The sequence below is a fragment of the Carex rostrata genome, chromosome 23 (assembly GCF_964058835.1).
Source record: "Carex rostrata chromosome 23, lpCarRost1.2, whole genome shotgun sequence".
Lineage (NCBI taxonomy): Eukaryota > Viridiplantae > Streptophyta > Magnoliopsida > Poales > Cyperaceae > Carex > Carex rostrata.
The window spans coordinates 8,603,650-8,621,666 of NC_135940.1; the positions used below are offsets into that span (position 1 = coordinate 8,603,650).

An 18,017-nucleotide genomic window follows, 5' to 3' on the forward strand; every position below is an offset into this window, starting at 1 on the left:
TAAAATTTGATTTACAAGTACATTTTCATATGAAAATCATGTTGAACGGTTCATATTGAGTGCTTAGATTTTAAAAACAAAAATATTGATCTATAGTATGAATTTACTCCTAAAAAATATCATAAAAATGTAAAATTTGATTTACAAGTATATTTTATATGGAGATCATGTTCAACGGTTCATGTTGATTGCTTATACTTTAAAAACAAAAATATTAATCTATAGTATGAACTAATCCGCGCTATGCATAGTATCATAGCCTCACTTAATTAATATTGTTTATATTTTGATAAGTATCATGTATACCGAATTAGTGCAATTTGAAAGCCATGGATCATCAATACAGTCTCTGATATAAATTATTCAAATAATTATCTTATGGATGCAACTAATTTATTTGTATAAAACTTGTTTGAACCAAACTATAGAGAATAAATATGTATTTTCCTTTCAGATTTTGATAAGTACTCTTGTAAAAAAAAGTTTGTTGTCAAAATTAACTCATTGTTTATAAGACACTAAAAACTTAGTTGTTGTTCAACAAAGATACATTTTCACTTTACTAGAGCTCCAATTTCAAACAAAAATCTTCAAGGTAGCGAGATGATGCTTCAAGATAAACATCATTACATTAACCAAATTTTGGAAAGAAATATTATTGAGAAGGGATTCTATGCCCACGTTTTAATATATGAAGAGGGATCAACTTATAACAATTTTTGAATTACAATAAGTTACCATGATTCATTATCATGATCATAACTTTTATTGTACATTCAACTTTATGGTAAAATACCGTTCAGACTTTAAAACAAGGTACTTCATCATTTTTTTAGAGACGTCTTCATTATTTTGATATGGCATGTAATAAATTGAATCAGTTTGAAATTCAGTTGTTATTCATAAAAGATCCATTTATGTTCAATTGTTTTTATCAAAGAGTAGGTTTAAATGCACCATTGATTTTGTGCTCCAATCATATTTTACATCTTTTTTCTCTGTTTTTAAAGTTCAAATAGTTGATCCGAACCGCTTAACATGATATCTATATTAAAATGGTGCATTTTTAACTCTACTCTTTTTAAAAAATATTTGGTGAAAAACTAAACGACACTCAACTTGGTCTAAATGTAATGCACACCTATTGACAATTTTAACTTTTTAAACAACTATTTCGTAGATATTTAATAAGTACCCCAACATATCTACGATTTCAAATTTTCAATTTAGTAAACAGTTTTGTAAATATTATATAGATATACCATAAAATTGGATATCGACTAGAATTTTCTTAGTTAAAAGCTAGTTTCATATATTGAAGGTCAGGATGGAGCAGGTCATAATATGGTTTTCAATTGGAGCAATACTGATTGAACTGGTGTCTGAAAGCAGGTGTCGCCTCTGACTCTGATACCAGAGAGCTTGCCGCATGTAGTTCCTTTTTTTCTTTTCTTTTCTTTCTTACTTTTTCAATGTTTTTCTTCTAGCCTGCTGTTTCAGTTTTTGATTTCTTATTTTTTCCTTATTCTTCTTCTATTTTTACCTTATGTAAATATTATCACCCATATATACGACTTGTGTCAATTTAAATGAAATTTGAGGACTTGATCCTCACCTTTCTCCTATTTTTTTTCATATATATATTAAATAATAAATAGGACTCATTAATCTTGTTTAATTTTAAAGTAATCAGTCACCTCGAAAATAAAAATTTGGAGCTAATTTGTACAAAATCAGGTGGATGAAAAATCAAGAAAGCAAATTAATCACAACAAGCTGTTGATTTTTCACATTTTTAATTTTTTTTTATAAAATAAACTATTGCACGATTCTTTTAAAAAATGTTGCTGCATATAATTATAGTTTATTTTGTAATAGTATCACTGATAATACATAATGTGATTATTTGTGTGACATAAGTATTTTTTATTATTTTAATTATATTATGTCATATAATATATTTTTTTATCACATATCATGATGTGATGTGATATGATGATGTCCTCCCGGCACGCCACGTTTGTTCCGCTAGTCACGAGTCGAGTGTCTCATCCAAACAGCCACACTAGCACTAGCACTAGCACTAGCACTGCTATAGTTATATCATTTTATTCTCCTTAAAAACACAAGAAAGAAAATAACAACTAGATAACAGTTTGGAAATCATCACATGTTCCCTTAAAAACAAAAACAAAAACAAAAACAAAAACAAAAACAAGAAAACAAAAATGACAAAAGAGAAAAAACAAGTAGATAATATATTAGATGGGAAAAGAATGGAGCAAGGCCACGTGGCATGAATGAGCATGCACTGTTTTATGTCGGCATGAGTACGGCCCGTCCTCTGCTGTAGACTGTAGTTTCCTAGTGGGCCCAAAATCTTGGCAACCTCATGAGTCATGACAGGTTAGCAGTGCTGTTCATATCTGTGCCTCATTTAACTTGGGTTATATTATGATTTGATCCGGTTGGGTCCGTCTCAATTCAAAGAATAGCAACAGCTAACAGCCTAACTGCCTAACAGCACGGTTAGACTCGGGTAAAAGTATCGACAGATCGAGCAGTGTTTTTTTTTTTTTTCATTTTTTTTTAATCTTGTTTCATTTTGTGGCTCTTATTGTCTCCAAGTTATGAATAAAATATTAATGGGAAATTAACTATATAGAAGTTTGGAGTAACCTCATTATTTGACAAATGATTATGAGCAAATGAGACAATACAGTGACTTCTAATCATTAGCTAAAACACTATATCATTAAAGACCAATCAGTGGAGAAACCGTCTTTATTCTAATAACTAAAACAAAAATATGATAGGTTATATATATGTTGGCAATCTGACAAAAATTGTTTTTATGAATATTTAAAGTTAATAATCTTGATCTCATATATTTATCTTAAAGAAATATTAACATGTGATAGAAAATTTATATTGCATGATTAAATATTTTTGTTTAATCTTGTCATATTTACATTAATATGCCCAAAGAGCTAGTATATATTTACTAATTAACCTCAAGCTCCTTAATTATGTTAAGTGAATTTTGTTGTTTTGGTAAAGTGCTGTTGAGACTGACACGACAAAAGTAATAAAATAACTAAAATAAAAATTAAATAGAAAAACAGAAGAACCATATTTCATCTTTAATTATTTAAATTGTTGCTCAACAAACCAAGAAAATATAACTAATCCACAATCCATTTATAGTTCTTTGAGATTCCAAAGGGCAAAGGCCACAAGATATATATAGAAAGCAGTTGCAATAAATTAATGATCTTAGAGGAAAAATACAAAAATAAGTTTAGTTTCAACAAAAATTGACATATCACACACTTCCTAGCTTGTGCAAACTTCACTCAATATTAATATAATATAATATGATATATATATGTTGAGTGGTATGAGTTGGCGTGTTAAATGACAAGCCAAACCTAAATAAGCCATGCATGCAAGAAATGGGGCTGTTTGATATGGTCAGTGAGTAGGCTTTTTCGCTGTGGACCCCTCCGTGCGGCTGCCCGTGTGGCACGTCTGTATCTGAGTGAAGTTTGCCCCATTTATTGGTGGGGGCAGTGTACATGTGCGGGTGTACAATTTTGAGATGCATGTCTAGAATGGCCGAGCAATTCCATTTTCTCTGTTATTTCCAAATTTTATCTTACTGCAATTTTTTATGTCAGATATGCTCAAGAAAAACCTTACATAAAAAATCGCGACAACCAACAAAATATATATATATTTTTTAATTTATAGATAAATAGATTTTGCATCCAATTTTATATAATTCACAAGAATAACACTAAACTGGAATGTTATTTCATATTTTAACATGCCACACAAAGCGCATTTATTTTCAGGAAACTTGATCTTAAATTACCATAATGCCATGCTAATGGTTGGATTTGATTTGAAATAGAAAATAATAACAGAGGATTTAAGAGAGTTGGGTTTGTGATGCTGATGCATCTCTTTCAGGTGAGCTGTAAGGTTGGCTTCTAGGCATTTAATGTATCTTGTTCCGGTTTCTGTTTTTGGTCCCACAATTATGCACTAAATAGCGCGCGGTTTCATCTTGACCTTGACTGCACTTTTTCTAACTTATTTGACACGTGTAAGTTATTTAACTCCTTGATTATCATTTTTTTTACCCATGATACATACAACTACTCAAAACATCTGCATTGAAATTTATATTTTATTTTTACAAGCACACACTTCCTATTGTACTTACTGAAATGTAACATAAGAAAATTTCTAATTTCTATCTTTTAACAAATTGCTTTCTCATTATTTCTATTGACTTGTTTCTGTGGCTGTAAGCCTGTAACTACTTTTAAGAATAATGCTGGTGTGTCTACTAAAATTAATTAAAAATTAATTGCACGATTGCCAAGTTTAAAAATTAAAATTAACTTAATTTATATTTGATACTCAGACAATTATTTTTAATTTCTTCTTAATTTAAATTTTACTGATGTAGATTAGGAGTGGTAACGAGCTGGGTTCAACTTGAACTCGTTACGAGTTGGCTTGTACGAGTCACGAGCGAGCTGATTTTAGAGGTTCGAGCTGAAATCTCAGCTTAAAATTGTTACAAGATGGACTGAGCTTGCTCGCAGGGTCTTGACTGGATTTTGTTTTGAGAAAAAAATAAATTATACAAACATTTTAGACCAAGCTGAACCGAGTTGAACCGAACTGGACATTATAAAATGCACACACATTGATACAAATTCACAAATTAATGCCTAGCCGAACTAGCTAGGCTCTAACTTGAACTCGTTATTTCTGGATAAAGCTAGTAGTGAGCTAGCTCGTTAATAGCTTGGTCCAATAACAAAAGAATTAGATGCAAGTTACGATTAAGCCACGAGCTACGAGTTTTTTTTTTTCCGCCCCTAATGTAGATACTCTCAATAAAAAGTTTATTGAGTTAAAGTTTTCTTGTTAAAAATTATTGGCTCTTATTTCTGTTGTTCTAACTGTTTTAGCAACTCTTGTCTATCTTATTTTAAGGTGCATCTTGCTTATCTAACTACCTGTTTTGGTTTGATTTAGTTTGATTGGATGAGATGAAGCCAGTCAAGATTGAATTTTGACTTGAAATGAAGAACCAACCAATAAAATTCACATGCTTGAAGTTTTCGTCAATGGCATCCAAGATTAGCATTCTAACAAACTTCACAACAACTAAATCAAACTGTAGCATTTTATTATTAGAGCATCACCACACACCACATATGCAAACGAAGGTACAATTAATTGTTTATGAAAATTGTCTCCCATGTGGCTGTCTAATTAAGTTCCATGCACTTTGATTCTTTTCATGTCTTTTGCAAAATTATTTAGGTCATCATAGATTTTGCCACCAACTTTTGTTTACTCAAGTACTCCTAGTCCTAGACAATTACTTTTCTTAATTTATTTAATAAATATATATATGTATGATCATAGAGCTTATAGTTTAAACCGTTAATAACCACTTGCAAAGATTCTGTACAATACTTGATATTTTATTTGCCTTAACAGTAGCGCTAGAATAATTAGTTCTTCAAACTTCAAGCCAATTATTTTATTTATTTTAAAATTGGTTCTGATAGACAACTTTTATCCATTTTCTTTAGTGGAATCTCCCAAAATTCAGACAAAAAGGAAAAAAAAAATTACATACCAATTAAGCAAAAAGGTCTAGAATAATAATAATAAAAAAAAAAATCCTCCAAGAACATCTTAAAAGAAATGGATGTCGGAATTTCTAAAAAAAAATTATTTCGAAATAAATAAAATGAAAACAATTATAACTATATTTAACAAGAAGCCATATATTATATATTAAGGCAGTGTTGTAAATAACGATATGCACTTGTCGGACTAACGGTGGACCGTTAAGTGTTTAATCATAATTTTACGGATAATTTTGTGTTCTCATTAAAATTATGTGCATTAGTGCATATACTTATCATTATTAAAATGATTAATTTGACTCATGAAACTTATTAAATAAACTTATTTTAAATTAGTTTTATTCTTAATTAATAAAATTTTATGAAATTATCATTTATGATAAGACAGTATAGTACATATAACAAATAAATGCATTAAAAAGAATAATAAAAATGACCAAATAATTGGCCATATAAATGGAAACGGATGATTCGTAACAGTTTGGTCACTGTCAATAACTAATCTACCAATTAATTAGGCTAAAAGGCCGTTTTTTTTTTACAACAGTGTATTAAGATGGTTTAATATGTAAAGAACATTTAAGTTAGAGCATATGAACAGTGATGCTTGTTATATCAACAATTTTCCTTTTTCCAATTAATTAAGTTACTTCATTTTCTCTCCTTCAAATAAATAATGGAGTGCTATAGCTTAAATATATGAACTTCTTTCTTATTTTTTGTTTGCTGATTTAAATGTTGATATTAATACTTTGTTTATTTTTATATAGAATATAGAGGTATTACCTTTATAAATAAATATAAAAATTAAATAACTATTTTTTACATTATAAAATTTAATGATCTTCCAAGAATTTCATTAACCAAAATGTTTCAATATATTGGTTGAAGCCGTTCGATCAACTTCAAAATCCGTACAGATCAAGTATCAATATCGAACAATTTCGATTAGATATCAAATCAAATTTAATCCGGTTCCCATAATACAGCCCCATTCCTTATGGATGTTGGCATGGTATATCTTTAACAATTCTCACCTAAAATATGGTCAAAGTACTGGAGCAAACCGACTAACCTGAGAGAAAACTTTGTGCTCATATATTTTATTTCAATTAAAATTTAAAAAAGCTTGTTGGCGAAACGACTAACATAAAACAGACCTTAATTATTCCATTCCATAGCAAGTGCAGTTGCCCGGCAACTTGCAGAATCTTTTGCTCAGTTCTTGCAATTCAAATTAAGTAACAATCATAGCACGAGCTTCATTTATTTATATCTTCTCTCTTCATTTGTTTATTTTCCACTAGGCATCTTTGCAAAAATTATTAAGCGTAAAGAATCAAAATCCTAATCATCAGTTTGAGCAAATGACAATCAAATTAATGTATTAAAAAAAAATTGTGTACCAGATGGAGAAACGAAAGAAAGATTTTTTTTTTATTTAAAATAGTGTCCCTTTTTTCCTTTTAAGTTATTTCTCTGTTAAAATTTGAATGTTTGACCCACATTTAAAAAAAAAAGGAAAATAATCCAATTACTACTATTGCTAAATGACTCAAACAAGATGTTCATTTGTAAATAAACTAAAATAGTACTGCTATTCACAAGTGCTAATTTTATATAAATTCAAAATTTATATTCGGTGTTTTTCAATAATTCAGACACAAACCTCATCTGAGCACAAAGGCTTCTGAATACCTCTACCTTGCTTTGATCAAGCAAAAATTTGTGCCAACGACAAGAAAATATGCAGGCTCACAATCTACCAATTTGAGCACGAGCACAAAAATCCTGCAGGCTCAATATACCTATCGATCTGAGCGTAGAAACTATGGATTCTGTTTTTATTTTCTGATTTTTTTTGTCTATTTTTGTAAAGGAGTTCAATTATAATATTTTATGTACTGGTATAAATGTTACATGTACTGATACAAAATTATGTAATTGATTTGTCCTGATTAATAGAAATATTGCCTACGGATTTCAATAAAAAAAAAATAATAATTACAATATAACATGACAAGTCGGACTGATCACGGAAAGCATGTTGTGCTTTATCGCGGCACAGATATTCATCGGGCCTTTGCATTGTGGATTTGTGGTCAACTTCTTGATTTGCCTCCGGATTTGAAATGAAAAAAAAATATATTGGTTCGGATCCTCAATAGCTGACAGGACCCGACTCGTTAAGTTGAATAATTAATGTGGCTAATATGGGCTGAGCTAGTCAATCTAATCTCAAAGCTATCAATCACATGCCGATGCCGGGTCAATCGTTTATGGGACCCGCCCATGTGGGCTCTGTTTCCTGCGCGCGGTTCACTTGCACCGCCTTTGGAATGGCGAAGGAATCTAAAATCCCAAACAGGATCCAAACCTCGCGCACCATTGGTCGGTCCCAGTTGTCGCGTGATATACCAGCAGTGTACTTTTCTCTGCCTCCTCCATATCTACTTCTGATCTGAACATGGTCTAGTCCATTAATTGTAGAACGTAATGATTAGGGCTTATTGGTTAGTGCAATTTTTTTTAAATCTTTCATATAATTAATATGAACGATTGAATTTTGATTTAGTGCAAAAAATTTCACAATTCATGTTTTCTTATTAAATTAAATATAAATATCGTGAGTTAGTATGACCCTATATAAATAAGTGCATATGATGCATATTATAAAAATACTATCTTCAGTTAGAAAAAACCTACGACACTTTAGGCAAGTCAAATTTTATAATTATTTGAACAAACAAGTATATTTTTGTTCTTTTTTGCTAAAATAAATGATAATGACATATTTTCAAATAAGTTTTCTATGCATGGCTCCATATCTCTGTTAAGAATTTATTAATATAAAATAAATTAGTTGTATCATAATATTGTGCTGCTTATATATGACCTTACAACATTATATTATATAATACGTACGCAAAAACTTAAATATTTTATCATATAAATTCAAAATAAAATTATCAACTATAAACAATTAAGACAAAAAGTAAAGGTACTAATTTATTGTTCTTTGATTTGTACCGTTTGATATATATCACTGATCTTAATTTTGAGAGTCAAGACTTTGGAAAAGAGAAAAAAAAATCATTTTATGGTGCATGAGAAAAGCATGAAACGGATCTATGACAATTACTTCCCCAAGCATTTGTTTAAGGCAAAAGACTTCTGAGATTGGGGAAAGAAACTGAAAACATATACTACAAAAAGAAAGCCCAAAAGAAAAAAATTCTGTACACCAGGCTCAGCAGGGACTATCTCACTGAACAAATTAATAACTTACATCTAGTCCACTGGACCTGCTCTAGCCAAAGGTTGCCTCCCTAGCAAGCCCTACTAATCCTTGCAACCATATAACTAATGCCTTGGCTCCTCAATCCACCATCAAGCAAAGCATTCTGTCTTTTCACACTTCTAAGTCTTCTCTATCTCAACATCTCCAGAGAAGAAGTTTGTCAGAAAGCAAGGATTAAACATCTGTTGTGTACTAAGCAAGAAGAGGAAAAAATGGAAGGGCAAACACAGAAATCGTATGATGTGGAAGTCGACAACCTTAAGGATACCGAGTTGAGGCTAGGATTGCCGGGAAGTGACGAAGAGCCGAAAAAGGCCAAAAAAAGAGGCCACGATGAGTCTTCGGCGAAGGCCGAGTTGGCTGAGACTGCACCAGTTGCCAAGTAAGTCCTAAAGCAAAGCTTAATTCTCTTGGTTATATAAGATCTGTCATGAATTGTTTCAAACATAATTGTTTGTAGAAATTAGAATTTGAGGACAACTAAGCAAATAAAATGAGGACAACTAAGCAACTAGTTAAGTTCTTTTGAATAATAGCCAATTGCCCAATTCTATTAGACATTTGAATTCACTTCTATGATTTTTAATATATTTGTATTATAATAATAATTATTATTATTTGCTAATAAATGTATATATGTTTAATCATGGCAGAGCACAAGTTGTGGGATGGCCGCCCATTAGGTCATATAGGAAAAATAACATCCAAATGGCAAAGAAGGGAGGGGATCAAAATAATGAAAAGGGAGGGTTATTTGTGAAAGTTAGCATGGATGGTGCTCCATACCTAAGAAAGGTTGATCTAAACATGTACAAGGGATATAGAGAGCTTAGAGAAGGGTTGGATGCCATGTTCAAGTGCTTTCCAACCGCGAAAGACGAGTTTGCTATCGCCTATGAAGACAAAGACAGCGACTTGATGCTCGTTGGAGATGTCCCTTGGGAGTAAGTATACTTTGTACTGATTAATCCTATGTTGGCTAATGACTGTATAAAAAAAGTATATATACTAGGCCACAAAAGTACACAACAATTAATGTATAATAGACCAAAGAAATTAACTACTACTGTATAAAAATTACATACATAATATGTATGTAGTAAACCACAGGGATTTAATTACTAAGTATTGTGAAATTTTTTCTGAAAGGTATTAATCAACATATTAACCTAAATTTATTTGTTTTGTATACAGGATGTTCATCACATCTTGCAAGAAGCTGAGGATAATGAAAGGAAGTGAAGCAATAGGCTTGGGCTCAAGCCCATGATCAGTCCCATGCATGGATGTTCTGAGAATCTAATTAACCAGCTCCTTTTCTTTTTCTTTTTTCCTCTTTACTGGATATTTTAACAAGTTTTTATAGAGTTTATATGCCAAAAAAAGAGCGTTCAATGGCATAAAAGGAACACTGCAGGGATAAGACTTAAAAAAAAGGATAAAAGCTTAAAAAAAAAAATGGGAAGAAATTTAACCAAAAGTGATGAAGTCCGATATTCCGGTTTGATGCAACCTTTTTTTATTTTTTATTTTTTATAAGTTTAGGTCACGTCTGTAAGTCGTACATAATTCGTATTCTACTGACATGTAGATTTTGCTTATTTCTTTATTCTTTTTCCAATATGTAACATTGGAGAAATTTTAAGTTGATGATACTATGTAAGTATGCAAACTTTTCAACGTGTATGCTAATGCAGTATTGCTTATTTCTCACAATTGGTTGTTTTTTTGGGTCACTTGTGTATAATATATATCAAATTAAAGCTGGAAACGCAGATATTCCCAAGTATATTGTTTAATTATGACTTAAATTGGATAGTTGGATACATGGAACTCCCTATACTATACCATATATCAGAGATATCTTTAGAAAGCAATGAAGAAATCATTGAGAGATATATACGGAAATTAAATCAATTAATTCAGCAGTATATAGATCTAACATAACTCAAAATTGAGGAATCTAGGGCGGTCCGATGCCCAATCATAATCACCTGATGTTCATCAAATTTGGACAAACAATTTTAAGTTTCGAATCCAATCAAATACATATAAATCTTGACATTGATTGATTATTGAATAACTCCGATCGGACATCCCATATTTTTTTTCTCAGATGTTATACCCAAGCTACCCCTTTAGAGCCTCTTCCAAAAAGGAGGGTTAACAGCGGTAATTTTTCTGGAAATAGAGTGTTCCGAGTAATATTTGAGATAATATGTTTCTTTTCAGAACACAATCATCCTATTAAAACAAAAATTAATTTGATCTTTTCTTACATCTTTAAAAGGTTCTGGATTATTATCTCAGAGCTGAAGTATATATCCTGTTTGCTTTCCCCTCTCCTATTCCCTACATGAGAAAGAAACAAAAACGATGAACTTGAAAATGTCAAATAAATATAACAAGTAATGAAAAAGGATGAGTTAGAGAATTCTAAACACACCTTCAAGCGCTTGAGGTCCTCTCTGTAATTAAAATAAAGTAATAAGCAAGTGAGATTTTACATAATCAACATAACGCACTACTTCAGAAAAACAAAGGATTCCTTCTTTTTTTCAGTATAACCTGCTATATATATTTAAAAAAAATTAAAGTGAATATGTATTTGATTATTCCAAACATGACCTAATTAAACCACAACACACATTTCATTGACAAATTAAAATTCAATTTAATTAACACTGTCTCTTTAGGTTTGTTATGCCTTGACTTGATGGATATAATAGTCCGTGATAATTTGCTTCCTGCTTAACTTCCATCTCCTCATACAAGCTCGAGCAGGAGGCATATCATCACGGAACCATTATATCTACCACCTCCACATATAGAGAGAACGAGAGAGAGATCATATTCAATTTTGGTAGCCGCTATCAAGTTAAAAAGAGAGAGAGAGAGAGAGAGATATAGTGGTGGGTCTGACTTTGTGGTGAGAACTATTTTGTGGTGCTAAGTACTATTTATAGAAATAATAGTGGATGGGTCTGAGATTATATAGAAATGTTATAGCTACAAGTGAAATGTGCTATTTATAGTTACAGGTGAGATCTAAATATCTAAAATTTCAGATTTCAACTGAGAACACCTGTACCCAGTACTCTTTTTTTTGCCATATCAAAACAGCGAACTTAAAAGCAACTTTGACTTAAAATAGAAAATATTCTTTGTTAAAATTAAGGGATCGACTAACAGTACCCTCATATCAGTCCCCTAAACGTTCCCCGCGCTAAAAGACAAAAAACGTGCGACAAGGGACCACTAACTGACTTGGACATCAGATAATTGCCGGCAACCTGCAGGGTTAATGCGATTTTTCATCGTTGACAAACATAGTATTCATACCTATGGACTTAAGTAGTCTTACTTATTATCCCTAATATTGATCAAATGTAAACACAAACTGTTGGGGGACCATTAATTTTGGGGACCAGTAACGACCATGGGGACCACTAATGACGTCTAACAGCCTAGATTGGGGACCGCAACCGTCTGAAAGCGACATTTGCCAAGATTGGGGACCACTGCAGCGAATTTATACAATGAAGTATTCATATCAAACTAATGAAATATTCATATCTAAATAATGAAGTATATATATCTAATAAATGAAGTACTCATATGTTGACAACATGAAGTATTCATATCTAATTTATGAAGTATTCATACATATAAGAAATAATTTATACAATTCAAAATTAGACACCTCTTCTGGGACATCTCTTTCAATACCTCTTCAATTCACTTAAAATCTTTTTTTATAGTAAGTATTCACACCTGACATTAACACTATTCATATTGAAGGTATAAAGTATTCATATCTAACAAATAATAAAGTATTTATAACTAATTAATGTAGATATGAAGTATTTATATCTAACAACATAAAGTATGTATATCCAACTAATGAAGTATTCATATCTAACTAATGAAGTATTCATATCTTGCACTCTGACAACCTTCGCTGGGCTAGCACGGACCCCCTCCAATGGCGCACCACACTCTCCCCACCAGATCTCGACGATGCACCACCCTCTCCTCGCTAGATCTCGACGGTGCACCACGCTCTCATCGCCAGATCTCAACAGTGCACCACGCCGAGAAAGAGAAGAGGCAGAGGCTGTGAAGGCCGTGAAGAGTGTGAATTTTTTTTTTTTGTTGATCGGGTGAGAAAGAAGGGTCAAAACAGTTAGAAAAATTAACTAAAATGGAAGAAATAGTTACCATAAGTAGTTAATGGTCAGGGGGACTGTTAGGGGACTAGAATGGGGGATGAAATCATTACTCTAAAATTAAATAGTATATATGTGAGTTTTTGGTTCATTGACTTGATATAAGGCACAAAAAAAAATTAGAAAATCTAATTGGCAAGGAAATTAATATTCAAGGATTTGAACTGAGAACACCTGTATCCAGTGTCTCAGTACTATTTTTTTTACCATATTAAAACAGCGAACTTAAAAGCAACTTTGACTTAAAATAGAAAATATTCTCTGTTAAATTTAAATAGTATATATGTGAGTTTCTGGTTCATTTACTTGATATAAGACACAAAAAGAATCCTATCAATGTGATCCTTGGGCCTTCTTTGAATCATAGATTGATTTGAGAGTTGAGACTATGGGAACCGTATCTGTCCAGGTACCTGACTGAGTGAGCGATTGAAATTCGGTGCGTGCGTATACACTATACAGATACAGACTACAGAGGGTCCGTTTTGAGATTCGTGCCAGGTTAAAAAGAAAAGACGACTCAGATCTCATTCTAGTCGGTCAGTCAGGTATAGGTATTGCATTCCTTCCCCAGGACAGTAGCCTAACAAATAAACCACCTCGCTAACCGTCTCTAACTGAAAAATCAGAGTTCAGACCGGACCCTGCATCTAAAATACTCTCCCTCTTCCAACGGCTGTAGCTTAACAAATTGAAAAATCAGAGACCAAGAAAGAAAGAAAGGAAGAACATGGAAAGGAAGAGAGAGAGCAGAGCGAGGTTCAGACTGGGGTCAGAAATGGAGGAGCCCATTACTGGGAAGAGATCGAAGACTGCTCTGGTGGTGGCCGACTCGCACTCGGACAAGTGAGTATGAGTATGAGTGGAGCTCTTCTCCTTCGTGATGAAATTTGCTGCTTATATTTATTAATTTCACCAAAGTAGATTCTTTCTCGTCTGTTAGGCTATAAAATATACACATTAAAGTGTTCTTGGTTATACGTCTAACTGTCTAAGTTTGTTTTCAATTTTCAATATAAATTTCCACCCTTGCTCAACTTGAAACAGAACCAGAGCTAGATGGTTTTTAACATATCACCATTTTTGGGTTTACTAACTAATATTTCTAATTGGCGGCCAAACTTGGTAAAACTGAATTCTTTATTATTTTTGTGGGTTTATCCTCGCCTCGATAATTAAGCCTTAGTCCTCCTGCTTCCTTCCCATTTGCAATTAATTAATTGATGAAGTGTGTTAATTTCTTAATCAGGTGTCATCCGAATTTCTTTGTACCAACAATTGGTGAGCCCTTTGTGACATACAAGAGACCAAGGTACGATTTTGAGAAGTGGGATTGGATGCTCTTTCAATGGCCTCATGACCGACCCGATGGTTTGTGCTCTTCTCTGTAAAATCCAACATAAGATGTTCTTTTATTAATTGCAACGAAAGATATAACGATAACAGTCGATTTTAACGCAATAACTTGCATTTCTAGTACTGTTGGGTCTGGTGGGTCATACCACAACCATACCAGATATTCATACAATACGCCTTTTGGGTCTGGTGGGTCGGCGCCTAAATAAACAAAACAAGCACTTGAAAAAAACTTACTGGTACCAAAATAGTCAAGTTAGATACCATGATATACTGGCACTCCATTTGCAATCCTTTTCTTCTTTCAGAAGATACATGATCACAACTGACAGCAAAATAAATTTCTGGGATAAACTATAGCAGAAATAATTTCTGATATATTCTGTCAGCTAATTTTGAGATGACAGCCACAGACCTAGATGCTTCATTCGAGGCAGACAAGAAGAGATTTGAAGAATTCATACATGGAAAGCAAAGGCAAATAGAGGAGCAAAATATAGAAATGCCACTGATAGAACTGCCACTAGACCAACAGAACAGTACCAAAAACTGTACCCAAAATTTGCTTGGCGACTCTGGAATTTGTCTCACAGATGCTTCTACTTAGATTTTCATTTTTTTCATCTCACAGTTTGTTGACACAAATTTGACCTTGGGTCACGGAAATGTAGAATAAATGTGAATAACATAGTACTTGTTCCCAAAGGTACGATGATAGCTTTTAGATTGTAAACAAGTTTCCAATAACTTGGGTTGTATAGTAGTAGAAACAGTCCCTTTTTTTTTGCTCAAAATAGGAGAACAATGTGTATTGTCGTATTGTAAATTTTAGAACAAACCTTTCAGCTGACTTTACTATCTATTTTTCTCATTTTTTTTTGCAAAGATATATAGATATGCCGAGCTTTTTCTCCAAGGAACGCAGTGTTTAATTGATCATAATTAAAGACTGTTGAATATTAACTTGAATAGTAGAAGAGAGGAGTATATATATAACTAATTTATTTTACTTAATGGAGAGTACATACAATGCTTGATTTATTTCTCACTCTCTCACTCTCACTCACTCACGGACACCTACATTCTATTTATACAACCTCTAAGTCGGTTGACAAGTTCTACATTATTCTACCAACTTTTGCTAATATCGTTTTGATTCATCTAGAGTTTTCATGATACTACATTAGAATATTCTAGTATTTTTTTTTATTACTGCCAATATAAGTTGATTGAGTAATTTCATAAATAATCTAGAAAGTAAATTTGGGCTTGGGCCTTTTGGTGCTGATACTTCAACACTCATTCTCAGCACCGACTTGATAATGTCTTGATCTTCGGTATTCTGCGTTTATTTAGATCATCATATTTCTTGCTCCTTTTAATTTTCTAAACTTGAAGTTGCTCAGACATTTGTGGTCGATCTTTCAGAATTGTCATCTTCACCAAAGAAGTTTCTAGAATCTTCTTCTTGCGTTACCTTCGAACAAATCGTCGAATTTTCTTCTCTTGATGGATCATTAGACAAGTTGTATCTTCTTGCACAAACTCTCGTCCTGCAGTCTTCTTCGCAACAGAGACACTCCTCTGTATCATCTCGTCATCATCATCCTCTTTGGTGATGGCCTCCAAGTCAGTGCTCTCTTGTGACTTCTCCTCATCATCTACCGTGCACTTCATAACTCCGGTCTCCTTCTCGACTTCAAAGAACCATGACTCAAAGTCGATCTCCTCATCCTTAGGCTCATCAGCCTCTTCGACGTCCTCTACGTCGGTCACCGACTGCATCGCAACAGCCGCTACTGTGTCCCACTCTTCTTTACTTGGGACCTACTCCGGTGCCTTCTCCTTCGTGGTCACCACGAAGCTTCGTTCATTCTTTCTAAAGCGGCACTCTCTCGCATAGTGCCCTCGTCGTTCGCAATTGTAGCACTTCACTCTTCTACTCTGGTATTCACCACTTTAGGCTCCTTTGCCCTCTTCGCCTCTAGGAGCTCCCCTTGAACATAAGCACCTCTTGCATCGTTCATGATGAGAATTCTCTATCTCAGGTTGTCGTCGATACCGGTCCCTGCTCGACTCTCCACGTCGACCACTATATAAGGCCTTCTTCTCTTCGTGCTTCACCGTCAAACCTGCCAGTTGCTTGGCAAGAGCTTCCTGACTGGCCAACAAATTCTCCAGTTCCAACAGGGTTGGTTGTATCGCCCATCCTTGAATTGCCGTAATGAAGGCGTTGTACTCCGGCCTGATGCCATTCAGGATTATTCACCGCATTCTTTCCTCGCCAATTTTCGCATTGGCATCTAGTTGCTCAATCTCCCTACACAAATTCTTTACTTTCAGAAAACACTCACTTACAGTCTTGTCACCTTGGAAGATATTCATCAGCTCCTTGAGCAGTTGCAGCTGACTTGTATTCTTCCTTGAAAACAACGCGGTGAAAATATCCCATGCCTCTTTGGGTGTCTCCACATCTTAAATGTGAGATAGTAGGCTCTTGTCCACTGTAGCCTTCAACACAAATAACGCTCGGCCCACCTTCACCTTCCATTTCTTATAAGCTCGGATCGAATTCGGTGGTGGTTCGATCTCATCACCACCCACAATCTCCCACAGATCTTGACTCTGTAGATATGACTTAATACTCGTACGCCAGTCCCTATAATTATAATTATTCAACTTCTCAATCAAACCACTCATGCCACTCAAGTCTGACATTTCGACACCATGACAGACTAAGGGGTTACACAAAATCTCCTAATCAGCAGGACCCTTGACACAACAACAGACTCACGGGTTATCTGAACCTTCTAGCCAACAATGTTGGATTTTGACGGTTCAAATTCATTGATTAAGTCTGTTGGGGTTTTGACTGTTCAAACCCATTTATTTGCTTAAGATGCGGAAAGAACGTAAAACAAAATTTTTACTTCTAACTTAAGCCAAGGATTAAACGGGATATGTCAGGAAACTTTCGAAGATGGTCCACAGACTCACGGGTTATCTGAACCTTCTAGCCAACAATGTTGGATTTTGACGGTTCAAATTCATTGATTAAGTCTGTTGGGGTTTTGACTGTTCAAACCCATTTATTTGCTTAAGATGCGGAAAGAACGTAAAACAAAAATTTTACTTCTAACTTAAGCCAAGGATTAAACGGGATATGTCAGGAAACTTTCGAAGACGGTCCACCTTCAGTATTCATTTGGCATCAAAACCCAATTTAATCCTTTTACAAATCTACTCCATAATTGATTTCTAAAATTTTAATCTACTTACCAATTAAATAGATTAATATAACATATTTATACCTTGATTCTAAATTCTAATTGGAAAACAGACCGAGCGAGAAGAACGATCAGGAATGGTTGCCTCGGAGTATCAAATGTATGATACCTCTATCGGTTATCCACCAGGTCTAACCAGAGAGCGGTTTATTTCTTTTGC

At 33.4% G+C, this 18,017-nt stretch overlaps 2 protein-coding genes across 3 annotated transcripts; both read left to right on the forward strand.

The window, feature by feature from the left end:
• The first annotated feature begins 9,035 nt into the window (after nucleotides 1-9,035).
• Nucleotides 9,036-10,701, forward strand: LOC144575033 (auxin-induced protein 22D-like). Its single transcript, XM_078325151.1, has 3 exons — nucleotides 9,036-9,367; nucleotides 9,639-9,929; nucleotides 10,180-10,701. The coding sequence occupies exons 1-3, from the start codon at nucleotides 9,051-9,053 to the stop codon at nucleotides 10,253-10,255; spliced, it is 684 nt and encodes a 227-aa protein (XP_078181277.1). The 5' UTR covers nucleotides 9,036-9,050; the 3' UTR covers nucleotides 10,256-10,701.
• A 3,195-nt stretch (nucleotides 10,702-13,896) lies between these two features.
• On the forward strand, nucleotides 13,897-15,395 carry LOC144575050 (uncharacterized). Of its 2 annotated transcripts, none has more exons than XM_078325173.1 (3): nucleotides 13,897-14,060; nucleotides 14,464-14,585; nucleotides 14,984-15,395. In XM_078325173.1, the coding sequence occupies exons 1-3, from the start codon at nucleotides 13,945-13,947 to the stop codon at nucleotides 15,175-15,177; spliced, it is 432 nt and encodes a 143-aa protein (XP_078181299.1). In that variant the 5' UTR covers nucleotides 13,897-13,944; the 3' UTR covers nucleotides 15,178-15,395. The 2 variants fall into 2 exon arrangements, with proteins under 2 accessions (XP_078181299.1, XP_078181298.1); XM_078325172.1 differs by having other exon boundaries at nucleotides 13,904-14,060; nucleotides 14,960-15,395.
• The last annotated feature ends 2,622 nt before the right edge of the window (nucleotides 15,396-18,017 follow it).

What these genes read in the sequence shown, in the direction of transcription:
- LOC144575050 (XM_078325172.1), top strand. Translation starts at nt 13,945, where the DNA reads ATGGAAAGGAAGAGAGAGAGCAGAGCGAGGTTCAGACTGGGGTCAGAA. An exon ending in GCCGACTCGCACTCGGACAA is followed by an intron (nt 14,061 to 14,463) that starts GTGAGTATGAGT and finishes TTTCTTAATCAG; the next exon opens with GTGTCATCCGAATTTCTTTG. An exon ending in GCCTCATGACCGACCCGATG is followed by an intron (nt 14,586 to 14,959) that starts GTTTGTGCTCTT and finishes ATATTCTGTCAG; the next exon opens with CTAATTTTGAGATGACAGCC.
- LOC144575033 (XM_078325151.1), top strand. Translation starts at nt 9,051, where the DNA reads ATGCCTTGGCTCCTCAATCCACCATCAAGCAAAGCATTCTGTCTTTTC. An exon ending in GAGACTGCACCAGTTGCCAA is followed by an intron (nt 9,368 to 9,638) that starts GTAAGTCCTAAA and finishes TAATCATGGCAG; the next exon opens with AGCACAAGTTGTGGGATGGC. An exon ending in GTTGGAGATGTCCCTTGGGA is followed by an intron (nt 9,930 to 10,179) that starts GTAAGTATACTT and finishes TTTTGTATACAG; the next exon opens with GATGTTCATCACATCTTGCA.